Raw genomic sequence first — 18,670 nt, 5'->3', positions numbered from 1 at the left:
CACACACACACACACACACACACACACACACACACACACACACACACACACACACACACACACACACACACACACAAACCCCCTCTCCTTTTACAGATCTGAGTAACTGACAACTAGAGTCTTGGTTACACCCTGGCTCTGAGGAAGGGAGGCAAAAGAAGGGAGGGAGGGGGAGGGAGGGAGAGCAGGGGGGTAGAGGGAGGGGTTCTGTGGACACTTGATGTGCTGACAGGACAGCGGTGGTCACACCCAAAATGTGGCGCCTGACCTTCTACAACAAACAGAAACACCCTTACACAGACAGACAGACAGACAGACAGACAGGCACACACACACACACACACACACACACACACACACACACACACACACACACACACACACACACACACAGTGTAACATCATCCTTCCCACTTTTCCAGTGAGGATGTGTTTTCTCTGTTCGGCCTGCAGGTCCATGTTCGCAGTTTGTGACTCAGCAGGATGACTACAATCTGCCTCTTTCATAATCTGGGCCTCCATGTTGCTCTCTGAGGTCACACGTACAGGCTCCACAGCAAACTGTGGTCTTTACATTGACTCAAGGGCTATTCTTACTTACATGGGTATTCCCATTCATCACACTTTATCAAGTACTTTTAATATTTCTGGTGCATTTTGTCTGCAGTATTTCTTTAGTAGCAGACTGGTTTAGTGGCAGACTTGTAAAGGAGTATTTTTTAAGTTTTGTATTATTGTTTTTGTGTAAAGGATCTGGTTTTTGTTTCTCAAAAAAGAGCCAACTGGTAACAGACCTGCTCAATGAACCAACATGATTCAATTGTAGCCTCTACTCACACTGCATAACTGCACTCATTCTTTTTGGCTTTAAAATGCTTTACACTATTTGATCAAAAACATCTTGAATTTGTATGTATGCATGTTTATACTTTTGCATGTCTGTGTACTGTATATGTTTCTATTGTAAGTTTTTAAGAAGTAAGACTGTGTGTATAATGTAAGCACACAAAACATGTTTCTCGCTTCTCGCTTGTGGGAAATATCTGAATAAATAAAGAGCAATTCAAAGTTTTTACCAGAGTTAAGTTTTTGTGTGCAGAAACACTTTGTTTAATTTTATTACAATAAACTGAGTATTACCAAATAAATATAGTACATTGCGATTGATTTGACTTTTGTCGCTAGCATTGACCTTTTTCTTTGAAACGTAAATGATTATAGATATTTTTTTCAAAAGGAGCCTTAAAATTGGATTATTAAAGAACTATAATAAAGATTTGTTTGCACAACACAACGGATATTTTACAGTTTAAATAAATGACGTTTTCAGTGCTCCCCAGTGGTCAGATGATGTAATGATACAAATCTTTGGTATTTCTACACTGCCAATTCTTGTATCCTCAGATTCAATTAAACGGTTTCATCATCGGTCCAATAACATGTCCAATAATACATTTTATGACCAGGGATTCACATCAGTCATTTATGGTTAATAAAGATAGATACAACTGATAAATTCACTAACACGTCTTTCATATTCTATAATCTATCGGTGGCAATAAAAGTAACCTCTGTGGTTGGGGTTGGCTGAGCAATGGTCCGATTTCTATGACCTTTCATTCTGTTATTGTTAGTAAGCTTGGATATCAGCTATAGATACAGCCATAAATCATTGCACATTTAAAATGCCAGCTGCTTGCTGTAACCGCAAACCAACTCTTACTGTCATAATTGCACCTTTGCTTTCAATTTATCATCTCAAACACGACGTTAAAGTACCGTTCTGTTGCTAGATTTAAAATGCTTTGTTTTGTTTATTTTTTTACAGCAGTTTATAATCAATATGTGAAAACTATAAATAATAACTTGTATCGATGCACCAGTGTAGATATTGCATCAAGTCTGCTGAAGAAAAAGCAGTCTGATCATCATATAATTGCAATGCATTCAAAAAAGAACTGCTCAAAATATTAAGTTTATATCTGTTCAATAAATTTGTAAATTGTTTAATTAATAATTTGTAACTGACCCCAAAAAATTGTACAGGCAGCAATTTTTTTGGGTCGGTGAAACTACTTGGAGGGTTGCTTTTGTTTATCATATAGGGGGAAAAAAAACAGGAGCTAAAATAAAAAGCAGATGGGAGTGCTTTAAATTTCAATCATTTGGGACGTGTCAACTAACACGCACATACTCACACATGTTGGATAACAGAGGAATGTGTGTATCATTCACTGAATACAGCATCACGCAACAGTTTCATGCTAAATAGCAGTTTAGACATGTGGAGCTGCAATGTCTGGGTGGTATGATGAAACGCACACACACACACACACACACACACACACACACACACACACACACACACGCTTCTACAGTTATGTTGAAATTTAAAGGGTGCGATATATGTGCAATTTCCTTGCTAAGACTTTGACACTTCTTTGAAATGACCTGTTGTATTTTTTTATAATGAGGTTTCTCTGTGTAAATTATGGCTCGCCGACCCACCCAGACAGACTGCAGGGCAGAATGAACCCACCAGAACCACCTCTCAAAACAAGAACCTTGATAGACTTGTCAGACCGGTCTGATTTATTGCACATGATAGGGGAATATTTTCAGTGTTTCTGATAAAGTTAATGATTTTGCAAGTCTAAAGAGACAAAGGTTTTGGATAAATGTAAAAAAAAAGAAGTTTGTTGTCAGAATGGGAGTTCAAGCTTCAAAGGTTTGATGTACAGTGTGCGGCATATTTTGGGTTGGACTTTTATATGTACGTGCTAAAAAGGCTAACGTGTAGTATTTTTCGTGTAATAGCAACTTCAGTAGATATAAAATGTAATAAAAGTGTCTAAACGCTTAATTGCATATTGGTTTTGGTGTGTAGGTGGGCTGTGCCAGTTTTAAAAATATGCCAAAAACAAAAGGGAAACTTAGTAATATCATAAAATTGAAAGTGCATTCAAAGTGCAAAGAGTTCATTCCACAGAGGATAATGTGCCAGAGAAGTTATACAAAGAGGAGTTGAGCCACCAAGGACATGAAGCAGCTAGCAAGTTGGGTTCAATTACCTCAACACGCAGCAGCAGTGGACTGGACTATGTGCACCTCCTAGAGATTGGAGCCTGGACCAGAGCCTGGACCAGAGCCTGGACCAGAGCCTGGACCAGAGCCTGCGCCGCCTTCTGATGTTGTGCAGCATGTATCTACAGGAACGTGTTGTTGTTGTGATGTTGGCAGTGAGGAAGAGTTGACTGTCGAGTGTCACACCGAAGTTCCTAGCAGTTAGGGTTGGGGCTAACACAGAGTTGTCCAAGGTAGTAATCAGGTCGAGGGAGGGAGAGTCTTTCCCTGGGAAGAAGAGCAGTTCGGTCTTGTCGAGGTTAAGTTTCAGGTGGTGTGAGGACATCCACTGAGAGATGTCAGTCAGACAGGCAGAGATTCATGCTGCTACCTGTGTTTCAGATGTGGGAAAAGAGAGGATCAGTTGGGTGTCATCAGCATAGCTGTGGCAGGAAAAGCCATGCGAGTGAATGACAGAGCCGAGAGAGTTGGTGTACAGAGAGAAGAAGAGGGGACCCAGGACGGAGCCTTGAGGGACACCAGTAGTGAGAGGACAAGGTTCAGACACCGATCCTCTCCAAGTTAGAGGTCGTTGAGGTAGGATGAGAACAGGGAGAGAGCAGAGCCCGAGACACCGAGGTCCTGAAGGGAGGAAATAAGGATCTGGTGGTTCACTGTGTCAAATGTAGCAGAAAGGTCAAGAAGGATCAGGACAGAGAAGAGAGAGACTGCTCTAGCAGTGTGAAGCTGCTCAGAGACAGCTGTTTTTCACCTTCATAGACAGGTCGGATAAAAGGTTAGGCGTCATGAGCTTGTTTTGTTGAAGTTAAATGACAGCTGTTTGGCATTTGTTGATATTTCCACCAAAACAAACATTTATTCACATTAATATCTTAAAAGATTCAAAAACCAAGTTGAATGTTCGACTAAAAGAACACTGAGCAGTGTCACGGAGTCGTCTGAGGTCCAGTTAGATCAGGGGCAAACTTTACAGCCCTTATCACTGCAAACTATCCAGGTGTTACCCGGTAAAGTAGCTCCTTATCAGGATTTAGTGCCGTGATAAAGCTTTATGAACTGTTACTGACAATGTTTGACTTTTTGTACTGCCCAGTGCATCACCATCTGTGCTCGTTGTGCTGCTACAGGGCTTTAAACTGAGCATCACTGACAACTATAAACCACCTGAATTACTTAATATACGAGGTGATATTTGTGAGTGTGTAAATGTGCACATTTGCATACGTACCCATGCTGACATCGGGGCTCTTAGGTCCGTCACTTTGATCCGGCCTGAAATATTTCACAACTATGAGAGGGATTGCTTCTGTACGAAGATTCACGGTCCCCGGAGGAGGAATCCTCCCGACTTTGGTAACTTTCCTCCCTCTGTCCTTTTACATACAAATTACTGAACCTAAAGGTATTCTCACATAATGCATCAGTAGTTGTCTGTGCCTGTGTACATTAGTGCAAACAACAACTTCTCAAAACCTCCAGATGAAAAGTAATCAGAGCTTGACAACCTCCGACATCACAAAAACAACGCTCTCAAGATACTAATTAATAATTGATGTGTAATTATAACATTCTCAGCTTGAAAATACCTCTTACAGGCTCTGGCCGAGTGTGTTGAAGTCTGATATAAGCCTGTGGTGGAGCTGGCCGCAGGGCAGTGCTGAGGTGAAGTGCAGAAGGCTAAACAGATGCCAAGTCAAACAAAACTCACACACACACACACACACACACACACACACCAGGGACAACCCCTGGCAGTCTGCTCGGCCTGGCACAAACACACGCACAAACACACACACCGTACACGATCGGTTTACACGCGGGGTAGGGAGCGCTCTAGACGGTGGGTGATCTGCTCCATCTCCGTTTACTCAACCAGAGAATTAAGAAAATCTGTCCACAGATGCTAATTCGGCGACCACAGTCACCCGAGACACTACTGCCCTTTTTAATCTGTAACAGGAGGAGCTCTGACGCAGCAGGTGCACACACACACACACACACACACACACACAATTTAGCTGTATCAACAGTGCATGGTAACTGAGAACACAGAAGAAACCAGGAGATCATCCCAGATGCTTGTGCTCTGCAGGGTGTTGCCCCGCATCCTAATCAGCCACATTAGCACTAGGTAGGTGTGTCTGGATGTCATGTAAAGAATTTAACTCTCTTTGTTGCCGTTTCATGGAAATGTCCATTCATCAGTGTTTGGTTTGGATTAAGACTTGAGCTGCGTCTCTACAAGCACAAAAATCAGTGAAAGAGTTCACTGGAAGGATTAATTAGTGTGTTATTTTAGTAATGATGTAATTCTTTCATTGGTCCCTGAGGGAAAAAAAAGTATTTAGTTCCACACAGCAGGTCAAAGGTCATTTACAGAGCAGCATCTCTGGAGCGGAGTTCTGGCTGGCTGCTCACTTTACCAACATTTCCTGTCTACACTGCATTTAAAAAAAAGAAAAGAAGCAAAAACAGATAATAATCTTAATCTTACAATGATTTAAAGGCACAACAAACTTAATGAACACATAATTTAATAACCTAATAACATGGAGGACATTAAAAAAAATTAACACTGAAAATACACACACACACACACACGCGCGCGTAACAGCCTTCATCATCATCATCGTTATTATTTTTTTTATTAATGGAATCCTGATAAGAGGCTCCGACCTGAAGCTGGTTGGTTAAAAGGTGTTTTCAGGGAACCTCAAACAGGTTTAGGAATACGAGTAGAAACCTATCTTCCTGGGAGCTCTGTGGAACCGTATACTCCTGTTACTTTGAGAAAAATCATAAAACAAAACAACAATCACCTGGGAAAAAACAAAACCTCCAGCAGAACAGCAAACATTTACATTTTAACTAACAAATAAAAGAAAGACGCTTTAAAAAAAAAAAAAAAAAAAAAAAAAAAGAGGTTCTTATTTTCTTAAATTCTCAGTTTTCTATGTTCAGTACTTTTTGCCTGAGTTTCTGCTGTTGGTGCGCTCTCTGTTCTTTACACTTACAGCACACGCATACTCAACAGAGTCACAACTTGCCCAAGCACGCTTCTTCTTTATCTCGAGGAGTTCCTAGAAACAAATATGTCTGTCTGTTAAATACTGTGTGCACTGTATTTCCATATGCTTGAAACCTTATATCAAGTCCATAGCCTTCAAAGTGACTGACATGTTTAGACAGGAGGTGCTACAATTTTCATGTTACGATCTAACAAGTCTGACACCACTTGACACATGTAGGTTCAAACCGAACGCACAGACACAGACAGACAGACAGACAGACAGACAGACAGACACACACACACACACACACACACACACACACACACACACACACACACACACACACACACACACACACACACACACACACACACACACAAAGAAAACTGGCTGCAGATGTGCTGAAAGAATATGAAATGTATTTTAAAGCACAGAAAAAACATGAATATGTAATGATCAATAAAACAGAAAAACATGTGCAAAGAGAGTCGGGGGTAAAAGCAAAATATCTTTACAGTGTAAACCAACAGGTTTGTAGCAATCAATCAGTGACGTGCACAAGATCAGACACACAGTAACATTTAAACATTCACATACAAACACATCAATCTGCAGCTCGGGTTGAAGGAATTCAGTGTGTTGAATACAGTAAATGATTTATAAATGACAGATTGTCTCAACAGCAGAGGAGTCTCACTTTGAGTTTCTGTGGCGATTTAAAGTAGCTGATTGTGAAAAGTCTGTACTTCCCCTCACCAGAAAGGGACAGCTGCTGTTTCAAATTTTCCCGTGTACACGGATGAATCGACGTGCATTCAGAGGTGAAAAAAACAGGATGTGAAATGGACTGGATTTATTGTGTTACTCTTCCTGCAAGCTACTCTAGTTAAATGAGCTTTTACAATGCACAGGGTCAGCAAAACAAAACCGTGGAAGACTAGAAACACGAAGGAAGAATCAAAAATAGTTCACCTCTGACCTCTGAATATGAGCACCGCTGTCGACGAGCTAACATCATTTAGTTTATGTCATAATCAACCTTTATAACAGACAAACAAAAAAAAACAATTTGTCATGAAGTTTATTTCTTCACTCGTCCCCTCGTCTCACTTTCTTCTTACACTTCTCTTTATTTTTTCTTTGGGAACAACTTTGTATTTTTTAATTGATTTGTGTAACAGTGATCAATAACATGTTTCAGAATACTGTATAGTGAAGTCTTTGTTCTTCGAGCTTGTTGTATATTAATAAGTACTTTCTTTGGCTTGTTGCCTCCGACACAAACCCCCTGGAAAAACACACGAGCACTTTCTGAGATGCAAACACATGAGGACAGGTGCAAACGTAACTGTTTTGGTTTTACAATCGAGGCCCAGTGGGACAGTGCTATCTTTAGGGAGTGTTAGTCAAATCACATGTTTATTTATATTTGTTAGAGTGAAGGAAGAGGGTGCTTGATTTTATTCTTCTCTCTTGTAACCTCAACCCCATTTTTTCTTTACTTCCACTGGTCCCTCTGTACAACTCCCTCTGCCTTTCCCCTTTATTAAAACATTCTGGACGTTGAGTGGCCGAGTTAGGGAGTCATCTTAAAGAACCTCTCGTCCTTCGGCCTTACCATTTGGGAAATTATATGATGCTGTTACGAACCCTTTGGAGGAACCAGCAGGTGGGGCGGAGAGTCCACAGTCCTGTTATCCAGCCCCTCTCTGCCCTACAGCTCTGACACTGATGTGACTATGTTTCTTTCAGTGGGTGGGAGGAGTGTGTGTCCATCGAGGTGTATGCCAAGGCTGGTGAGGAGGTCCTGGAGGTGTGTGACGGTGCTCCCCAGCTGCTGCTTCTCCTCCTCCAGTGCAGAAACCTGCTCCTTCAGCCGACCCTCCGACTGAACCAAAGCCTCCACCCGACTCTCCAGGCTGTGGACACAAGCGTGGGACACCTGGGAGGGAGCGGTGAGATGGTTTAAATAAGCAAAGTACAAGAAAAGGTCAATTCTCTTTATTCATGTGTGTGTGTGTGTGTGTGTGTGTGTGTGTGTGTGTGTGTGTGTGTGTGTGTGTGTGTGTGTGTGTGTGTGTGTGTGTGTGTGTGTGTACCTGCAGCTCCTCAAGCAGGTCGAGGTTCTGCTGTCGCAGGCTCTGATTGGTCCTCTCTAGCTGTGCCGCTCGCTGGTGCTGGTTGAGGGTTGGGGGCGTATCCAGCATCTCATCCTGCAACACGTGGTACTCAACCTCGTAGGCCTGCAGCTGCTTGGATACATCCATCTCACAAACCTAGTGAGCACACACTGCGTTTAAAAGGAGATCTGATATGCTTTAAACAACATTTGGTGGAAACACCTTTGGGATGTTTCATAGTGCCGTACTAATGTAAAGTATGTGAATGTGTGGAAGATATAAAATTAATGTGGATGGGTTAAATTGACAGGTTGGGATATTTGTAGCTTTAAGTGGTTACTAAGTTACTATTCCTAAGTTTTTGACTGGCTGATTAGATGATTAGACTGACGCTTGTATAACATTTTTTTGTTAATAACAGAATTATTGTTTTCTATACATATATACACAAAATAAAAATGTTAGACCTTTCTGCTTGTGTGTAACACTTAAGTAGTAGTACTGTAGTTTGGCAACCATTCCTGTCAGTTTTGATCAAATTGTTCTCACCAGAGAAATTACTGAGGCAGCAAACACATGGTCAGACAATGAGACAGGCTGTAAACAAGCCAACAGTTCAGCCACATTCAAAAACCAACAGGTTTCTGAGCCGTTGGCAGGGAGGCAGTGATCAGCCAAACCACGCTGATATCTTTAAAAAACAGCTACACTAAAAATGACAATAAAAAGCTGTTTTGTATTATGACACTCAGGTTTTTTTTGTTTGTATTTAAAGTGGCACATTCAAAAAAACACTTTACATGTTGTTCAAAAAACTATTTAATTTGGTTTAGTAAGGGCAGTTCTGTCTGTTTTTAGGAACTTTACATCAACATTATTGATGATGTAATTTTGTTGTGAACCTGCAACAACATTCCCTTATGACTGGTAGGAATTAAGCATGAAACTGGAATTTCCCATAAAATGTCTCCACTTTTTGTCACAAATGACGCAGGTTGAGTAGATTGCTGTTGACCTGTTAACTAGAAATTTCAGGAAACAGTGGAGACCTTTGTTGCACTCCAGGCTCCACAGATCTAAAGGTACACTCACTGCTTTTTTGTGGTGAAACTGTGAGTCACAGCACAGCTAACATGTAAACAACCTGATGTGGAAAAATGGAACAGGAGGGAAAGAACAAGCAGACCAGATGAACCATACCTTTAAAAGTATGGCGTGCCTTGATAAGATATCTCTTCATATATCTGATTCATCTCAAAGTTCACATCTCAGGACAACTGACAACCTTCATTACTATACACCCTGAGTGACATCTGTCTGGACTTCCGTATAAATGAGAAAGACTCTTGCAGAGTATTTTACACAAGGACGCCTGATCATAACTGCAGTTCTGAGTTATTAGAGTCGTTCATTCTGTAAGCCTGCTGTTGTTGACATGCAGTAGTTTTCCAAACCCTGACTCATAAAATAAAGGTTAAATGACTTCCCTCACACCCACGAGCTGCTTTCATCACAGTTGTTAAGGATAGGGTGTGTCTCACAATGATAGCCTCTGTCACTCAAGTGGCATGGCAATTTTTATTTTCCTGTTTTGTCATTATTCAAAGTAATTATATTGTCTCTTTTTAACTGCCACACATTGCATAATCAGATCTGATGTAGAAATATCTGTTTAGTGAACCGAAGGACGTTTAATAGTCTTAATATACTCTTGAGTACAAATAACCACAACACCTCAAGTATTTACAATGAGATACAACACAGATCAACCTACAAGTGGTTATATGGCCACTGATCTGATACCTGTTGCTTCAATATTATCTGTATTCCTTAAATCTACCTTTACTGCTGTTCTGAGTAACGTTTGTCTACTACTGCAGTATGCAGCTGTTTGAGGAAATGATGTGGCCAAAAATGAAAGTCAACCTTTTTGAAGGATTTATGTTTTCAGTATAAACAGATGGGTCTGTGTACCACAGAAAGGTTGGAGGACAGATTAACTCATTCGTTTTGATCTTTTCATGGGATTTGTTGACAAAATGAAAAAAAAATAGAACTATCCTTTTATAATCAATAGATTATCAAAAAAATGTCCCATAAGAATCGAATTAATATGCTGAAATGTAATTTAAAACTTAACGATAATATTACAGTAAATGACATCATGTGTATAAATATAATCACAGATAGATGAGTCATTTTTATTGTATTCCCATCAGGCAATAAAAGAGGTAGTCTCACATTACTAACCACCATCTGTTTTTCTAACCTGGTTGATGGTTTTCTCCATCTGCACCAGGCCCAGGTTGGGCAGCGTGGTCTTGATGAAGTCCACTATGGACTCCAGGCTGTCATGCTGCAGGATCAGAGGCTTGTGGCTCCCCAGCAGGCTCATGGCCACCTTGAAGATGACCTCTGATCCCTGAAGGAACAACATATCTGACAGAGTACAGTGTAACAGGTTACTGAAGAAGAAAGATAAATAAAGGTGTATATAATAAAGGGGTTAGAAAAGGCTTTGATGTAACAGCTTTTTAAAAGTGTGCAATGATAATGACACGCAAGGCTTAATGTAATCACAGGTGAATGTCAGGCTATTTTACAGGAAGAATGACCTGACGTCAATTCAAAACATTATACAAACACAAATATAGGTCAAGGGGGAATCTGGAAAGTCGGAGTAGGTGTGTGTATTTGGGTGTGTGCTTTGAATACATCAGGGTGTGGTGAGGGTTTGGCAGAATGGCATGAGGTCATACACAAGATTAAGGAATGGGACTTGACAGTGCAAACATGATGCCCTGTAAGTGCAACTCAAGGACACGTAAAGTGTTATGCTCAGATGACCACTAGGAGCCAGTGAGTCTGATTCAGTGACTGAGCACCATGTAAGAAATGAGCTATGAAAACAACGGTAATAAAAGAATGAGGGTGAGAAAAGCAACGACCTGAAGAAAAACATCAAATGTGGGTGTGATGTTCTTTATATGAATCATAAAAGGTCACAGTAGTGGAAAAGAACAGCCTGTAACTGACTAACAAAGATGATCTCAAATATGTTTGCATGTACATGATTCACCATTTGGGGACTTTATCCCAAAGAAACTTGGGTTTAAGTTTGAATTAAGGTTTTGATTATTATAATAAATCTGCTGTAGTTCATTCAACGTAAAGTGCCAATCCCATTTTCTTCACCCAACTGCCAAACTTCATAGATTCCTTAAAATTAGATTACCTTCAGTCATACATTCCTAAATTTCATTTTGCTCCACCACTTCTCTCGCCCCCTTCCATCACTCTGGTTTCAAGATCTAATAAGAAAAGTCAACTGGGAAGTGGAGATAAACTAAACATTTCTGTGAACACCCCATCATGCTGTTTCTATCCTGCTTTAAAACTGTTGGGCTTCTCTTGGGAAGAGGAAACATTGTTGGCCAAGTAAAGTAACCGTGTTCTGTGAGTGCAGAAATATAGAGGTCAGCTTACCGAAGACTCTGGCCACAAAGCCAAGCGGGAAGTGCGAGGCGAAGATGGTGAGGAACCAGGGCGTGGCGTATAAGCTGGGCCCAATCTCCTGCTGCTCTAGGTGGATGTACAGATCCCTGTGGTAGTCATGGAGCAGCCGCGACAACTGGTACATCTGAATCTGACATAAACAACGCACCACAGATCTTTTTAACTGGTGTGATATGACGCTATATGTTGTGCTGTGAACCTGAATATGTTGTACATTAAAGTGTTGTGGTATTGTAACAGTATTGTGGCATAATGTGCTCCTCCTAAAAATGTAAAGGAGATGTATGTGGGATTTAGTGGCCTCTAATGGTGAGGTTGCAGATGGCAATCAACTTAGTACCACTGACCCTCCCCTTCAAAACAAGCAAGAAAAACACCAAAGGCCATCTTCAGAGCCAGTGTTTGGTTTGTCCTTTCTGGGCCACTGTAGAAGCATGCTGGTTCAACATGGCGCAGTCCATGGAGTAGATATTACGGGCAGATTTGGGTGATTATACACTAATAAAAACATTTTTATGATTATTATATTCTACGTCTGTCAATAGCGCCATCTAAATCATACATGCCGAACCTTTATCTACAACGTAACATGTTAGAGCTACACCTGCTACATGGAGAAGGCTAAAACTGCGGTCAGAGTTTGGAAAGTTTCTGATGCTGGTGAAGGTTAAGAGTGAAGACAAGATCACGCAAAATGAATAAAAGCTCAACGGTGTGAACGCTGTGGCTGCAGCAGTCTCCTTTTCAGTTAAGAAACTTCCTATCATTGCCACTTGATCACAAAGCAAAACAAAATGTAAACACAAACAATACCCGAGGGGTTTTAGTATTCAAGCAGGATACAACTTGTGTTGCTGTAGTTCTACCAAAAGGTGAAACGCTAAATTAGAAGTTAAAACCTATGCTGTAGGTGTTTGTGGCAGGAGTATTATTGACCTTTTGAGTCAAGTATTAATTTAACTAAATTCCGATGCAAACTAAGCATCAGTAATCGCATCTCAACCTCACCGATGGTGCAGCTCTGTTTAATTTACTGTTTGTTGAAACATGAAAATGAAAGTTGATCACTGTAATTGCCATTCTGAAAACAAAAAAGAGGATGGGATGCATCGGATGTCATTGCGTGAGAAGAATAAATTGTTTCGATGTGATTTAAGAATGACAAATATGAGAAAAAGAGAAATAATCTAGATGAATGTTATTTAAGAGATACTGTGTGTGTGTGTGTGTGTGTGTGTGTGTGTGTGTGTGTGTGTGTGTGTGTGTGTGTGTGTATTTTACCTGCAGGATGATCATGTCAGGCCTGTACTGCTTGCGGAGCCCCAAATCGTACATTAGAAATTTGAGCATGTAGAAGGCGTCTTCTTCCTCCATGTGTAAAAGCAGCACTCCAGCAATGAAGGACAGGCCCTGGCAGTAACCCACCTACAATAAGAAACAACAAACTTGATGTCTACAACGCCAGGAAGGGGGGTGTGGGGGAGGGGAGAATTCTTCAGCCTAAAAGACAGTTTATTCTATTGAGTGATGGGGAGAAGGACTGAAATAAAGCAATATAGATTTTAATGATACCTCAGGGTCAAGCAGTGAGTAGGCTTTCAGTATATTATACAGAGACAGCTGTCCTGCCCCCAGCTGGGCATGGAAATATGGATGGGTGGGAAAAGTGCGACCTGGAACAGAAGAAAAGAGCAACAAATTGTCCATCTGCTGCAAACTATCAGCACTGTTTACATCGTTTGAGATCAAACTGATATCTGGAAAACAAAAACAAAAAGTTTCTGGATGTGATTTAGTCAATTTTGTCTGATACCCTCTTGAAGACCCACAAGAGACCGGAGCCCCCAGGTTTGTAAAAATGTTTGAATGAAGCATATTCGCTGCTGAACTTCACCTTAGGATGCAAGATTTCACATTTTGCTGCTGATGTTAAAAAGGAGCTCGGTGCACCAGCATGTGCCAACTCATTCCAGGCCCACCTGCTTACAAACACACACACATGAATGCGGCTTTATGCAAAGACCGCATATCTTGCTCCAGAAGCTTTAACATGTAGCGGTGGGCTGGACATGCACTTCTCAAAAAATGACAAGATAATAAGGACTGGGATTTGTAGAACAACATTCTTAACACTGACAGACTGGTAATTGGTAGGTGTGTGTGTGTGTGTGTGTGTGTGTGTGTGTGTGTGTGTGTGTGTGTGTGTGTGTGTGTGTGTGTGTGTGTGTGTGTGTGTGTGTGTGTGTGTGTCTTTGTGTTCTCCCGGGAGAGCGCGACGTTAAGTAAAGTCAATTCTAAACTTTAAACAAACTTTTGTATACTCTAGCAGCGTAGCTCTCTGCGGCTTCCATACCGTAAATATAGTGTGTATGTATCATGCTGTAGGTAACACCTTTATATCAGGGCATGCCAGCAAACTGTCGCTGTGTTTGCTGTTAGCGCCGTCCCTGCCCTATTTCATGCGGAGTGAATAACATGGTAGGCAGATGAAAGACAGCGAGTGCTACAGGGATGGCAATGTGGGTGGATGTGTCTATGTGGGTGTTATATGGGTGGGGTGTAGGTAGTGAGTGTGTGTGTGTGTGTGGGCGATAAGTGTTGGGAACATTTAAGGGTGAAAGTGTTAAAAGGTCAGAGAAATATAATACACAGTTTCTACTTTTGAATATCACACAGAAGGCAGTTTGATTCACTCACATTTCACTTGTCAAAGAATGACAGAGACTCAGCGGGGACAATAAGGTCTAGAAATATTCATTAAGTACACATATTTATTGACATTTATATCAATTTTAGTCAGTACCTCACAGTTGTATATAGTAAAAAACAGTATGTGATGTGGACCCAAATGGATGGATGGATAACTACGGAAGTTGTCCAATATGAGACAATGAGCTCCCCGTCTCCCTTAACTAGGAGTGACTATGCTTGCTACATTCAAGATGTCTCTAGACCTGCAGATACCGTGTCTGTAGAATCTAACATGTTGTCATGTCTGTGTGTGTGTGTGTGTGTGTGTGTGTGTGTGTGTGTGTGTGTGTGTGTGTGTGTGTGTGTGTGTGTGTGTGTGTGTGAGGGTTACCCAGGTCGATGAGGATGGCGTGTTGCTGCGAGGTGAGTTGTTTCAGCAGCTCTTTGTATGGCGTGTGATTGGAAGGGGGTCTGGAGGGGACGGTCTGCCTGAGCAGGTACTGTTCAGAGAGAAACTTCCAGATCTCACCTCGATGCTGCCTCGGAACACCTGCAGGAGGTGACAGAGATGAAGGATGAGGAGGAGGAGGGTGGGGTCATGAAAAGGTGGTACGACATGTTACCGTGCCGAACGAGCGGTGCAGACCAGGTCCAAACTGAGTTCCTGACTATTTTGGAAGAATGTAAAATGCAAATTCAGGAGAGGATCTGACATCAGGACTTTAAAATGTGGTAAATCTACGTATGTCTGTAAAAATACCTCACACAAGCCCCATAAATTAAGTCTACCGAGTGCCAGATAAGGAGTGATGTTTTTGCCTGAAGACAAAATTTCAAAATTCTGAGATTGTTTCTCAACCTTCGGGACGCCCTGGTAAATATTCTAAATGCAATAGCGAAGTAAGTGGATTTTGTACTTTGGATATTAACCACAAATATGTTTCTGTACTTGAAGGAGTCTGTATTTTGAATTGTTCATAATTTTACTCCCTCTGACTGATGACTTGTGCATCACACAATTACTGACCTCGTGCATGAGCAGGGATCATTTTTTTATGAGATCAAACTAGATGCAACTTTTACCAATAAACTGAACAAGAGTTTCTAAGCTTTATTTGTCCTGGCATGGTGGCATTCTCATCTGAAGCTGCCCGGTACAACCACGGTTTGATCTGTTGGCCCCCGAGGAGCCTTTTGACTTCCGGGGAAAATATGTCTTTTCACTCTCTGGTACTGATTCATGAGACATTCAATACCAGTTTCAGCCTGTGCAACAAATACAAAGCTCTATAAAAAAAAATAAAAAAAAATACAAATTGTTCAACTAGTTGAATCTTGGCTATGAGCAGCAACTTCCTGGAGTCTTCACTGGTTGTCTAGCAACCGCTGTAACCGAGTAAATATGCAAATTGTTGTTTTTAGGCTTTGGTCCTTTATGTTTTAAACCAAAGGGATACAACGTGTTAATGACTGAACATTAGAGAGGCTAGTAGGTTAGGTAGTTACTTTAGGTTAGGTAGGTTGATATCATTACCATTAGTGGTCGAGCCAGGTTGTTTAGCCCCCGTTTTAAGTCTTTGTCCTACGCTAAGCTAATCAGCTGCTGGATGACTGCAGTTTGGTGCCTTGTATTAAACAGACAGACATGACAGAATTTGAGATACTCTCTTCTAGCTCTCCATCAGAAAACAAACACACGTTTACCAAAATCTAAAACTTGTCCTTAAAGGGTCTTGCTCAAGGATGCATCAGTCGTTGCAATGAAAGAGGGAAAATGTCAAATTTACTTCTAACTTCCTATCAGCAGGATAATCTAGCTCATAAATCTACTTCACTAACACTACTTTTTGTGATATAGTGACCTTACTGTGTGTAACTGTGTGTTTTGGACTTTAGATCCGTTTTGTTCAAGGCCAAACGCAAAGCAGATAACCTCTGTGTCCTCTGTGTAGAACATGCTGATACTAGAAAATGGACACAACAGAAAGCCCTGACGATGAGAGACAGACACTGAGGTTAAAAATGCTCAAGGGAAATACACGACAATTTCACTGTGACCACAAACACTGGAAAAAAAAACAACACTTGATGGAATTTATGCTCTTTCCTTTTGGTATATTTTGAAAAAGAGCCCAGGCTGAGGCTGAAGATAAGAAGAAAAGTTACAATGGAGCTTTATGCATTAAGCTTTGGCCAATATTTACAAATACCTGCTGATTTTTAAAAGAATAAATACTGATATATGTATTTGTGGAGCCAAATATGTACCTTGTGCAACTGCAGCATGTATGGTCTCGGTGTCAAATTTGACCTTTGCTCTCCCGGGGGTTCCCAGCATTTTCTCCCAAACCAGAGTCACGTCCTTCAGACACGGAGTGATTTCCTCGTAGTCCAACTTCAGACGCTTGTTCTGCAGATCGCTCTCCGAAGCTATAAATATAAATACATAGAATATATATATTACAACAAAGTAACATCTCCAGCATCATTTAAGATCACCTGTCCAGATGGCAGCGAGCTGTTCTCTTCACAAAGCAGCAAGCCATGTACATTTTACCTTTTGGTTTTGTATTGCACTGACAACATTAAGCTCACATTGGACTCATGCATTTTCAGACATTACTAATACTGACTTCCACGCACTCTTTGTTGTGGCAACCTAGTGGTCTAAACAATAAAACAGTAGAGAGCAGAAAATGCAGCAGCAATTGCAGCAAGAGGTTCATACAGTCTGAGACTGGTTAAAGAAAAGCAAAACAGTGACGTTACTAAGAAATCCATCCATTATCTATACCCGCTTTATGCTGAAGGCGGGCTACACCCTGGACAGATCAAACCCAGGGTGTGCTTGGACTTGACCGGGACTGGTGATTGACAACAGCCAAATTATCACCAATCACCAATTATCTTGGATGACTGTGGGAGGAAGCTGGATCACATGCTTGCACAGGGAGAGTGTGCAAACACCACACAGCTGAGGTTTGAACCCAGAACTTTCTTGCTCCAGAGTGAAAATGTTACCCAATGCACCATTGTGTGACCATCCACAGTATAATAAAGTGTGCAATGTAAAACACCAGTTTTTAGTAGATCCAATAATACTGTAACATGGAAGTTTGTTTATGTCTAACAAGCAGATAATTGCTTTTGGATGTCTGCGTTCTATTGATAATTACGTACACTAAGTCTCCAATTATCTATATTTGGGGACTTTCTATAATTATATCACCCCCTAATATGTTTTTATTTATTTATATATATATACATATATAATCAGATGCATGAGGGATCCCTTGCCCTGTAATTTCAGATTAATGCAGTTTACAAACCAAACAGAAACACAAAAACTGTGAATTCCGTTGCAACATGTTGACACCAGTGATCAAAGAAGGTGAGAGCACACCCAGCCCCCTTCATCTGTTCCTCTCTCGTTTTGACAACACCCTTCCTCTCTCCCTGCCCTAATCTCTTAACCCACAACCCATCTCTTCTTTTTCTCTTTCTCTCTTCTGCTAACACTCTCCCCTCTCCTTCCCTCCCCTTGTGGACGCCTCCACCCTTTTCCTCTCGTGTGTGGTGTCCACCCAGTGACCAGCTGTGACTTGGCTGTGAACAGGAGAGTGATATCATCACTACAAGGCAGGACAAAGACAGCAGGCCACTTCCCGTTCTAACCAGCACTGATAACTTCCAGGAAACAAGGGAAAGTAGGTGTATTGCCAAAAGGGGGGAATTAAGGAGAATTCATGTTTATGCATTAGTTATATTTAGCAAAGAGTAAGCTGGAGTAATTACAATAACGCCACGGCTTTAATAAGAAAATATGTTAATACAGTGGTGCGTTGCATAGAACTCACAGAACAAACACATCTCAAAACAACACGAGATAAACTGAGAGCATCTTCAGAGGTGGAAATACTGTTTGTGAAATGCTGCGTATTATGGCCTCAGCAACAGAAAACAGAAAAGTAGCGGGAGTGACCTGGAAGGCGTAGTCTGAATAATAAAGGAAAAAAACTTGGACGGAGCAGATGGCTGACACACCCAGAGTAAGAATAGATGTTGTCGGTGAGGCTGTGGCTGCGCTGTCTGTCTTATCATCTGTCAGGAGCAAGCAGAGTCTAGTCTATCAAGACTCGTTTAATGGCAGCAGCACAGCTAGTTTCTCCACTCTCAGATCTGTCCTCCACTCTGTTTTTCTCTCTGCTGCCAGAAGACTCCGCCCGTGATAACACACTACAGGATAGG

At 41.2% G+C, this 18,670-nt stretch overlaps 1 protein-coding gene across 4 annotated transcripts in view; it reads right to left on the bottom strand.

Annotated features, from left to right (window-relative positions):
• Nucleotides 1–6,494: 6,494 nt before the first annotated feature.
• Nucleotides 6,495–18,670, bottom strand: part of tbc1d1 (TBC1 (tre-2/USP6, BUB2, cdc16) domain family, member 1) — a 45,132-nt gene continuing 32,956 nt past the window's right edge. For all 4 annotated transcript variants that reach the window (XM_069697474.1, XM_069697475.1, XM_069697477.1 and 1 more), the window contains 8 exons: nt 16,691–16,852; nt 14,814–14,972; nt 13,304–13,404; nt 13,013–13,156; nt 11,702–11,861; nt 10,485–10,654; nt 8,195–8,371; nt 6,495–8,037 (listed from right to left, as the gene is read on the bottom strand). In XM_069697474.1, the coding sequence (XP_069553575.1) occupies nt 7,810–8,037; nt 8,195–8,371; nt 10,485–10,654; nt 11,702–11,861; nt 13,013–13,156; nt 13,304–13,404; nt 14,814–14,972; nt 16,691–16,852 (1,301 nt within the window). In that variant the 3' untranslated portion in view covers nt 6,495–7,809. The remainder of the gene's footprint in view (nt 8,038–8,194; nt 8,372–10,484; nt 10,655–11,701; nt 11,862–13,012; nt 13,157–13,303; nt 13,405–14,813; nt 14,973–16,690; nt 16,853–18,670) is intronic.

Source organism: Brachyistius frenatus, unplaced genomic scaffold (assembly GCF_029030835.1).
Source record: "Brachyistius frenatus isolate BFR_SWC_R1_liver_20210118 unplaced genomic scaffold, ASM2903083v1 Contig_23, whole genome shotgun sequence".
NCBI classification, from domain to species: Eukaryota; Metazoa; Chordata; class Actinopteri; family Embiotocidae; genus Brachyistius; species Brachyistius frenatus.
The sequence above is the reverse complement of the archived record's forward strand: the minus strand, read 5'-3'. Positions and strand labels throughout refer to the sequence as shown.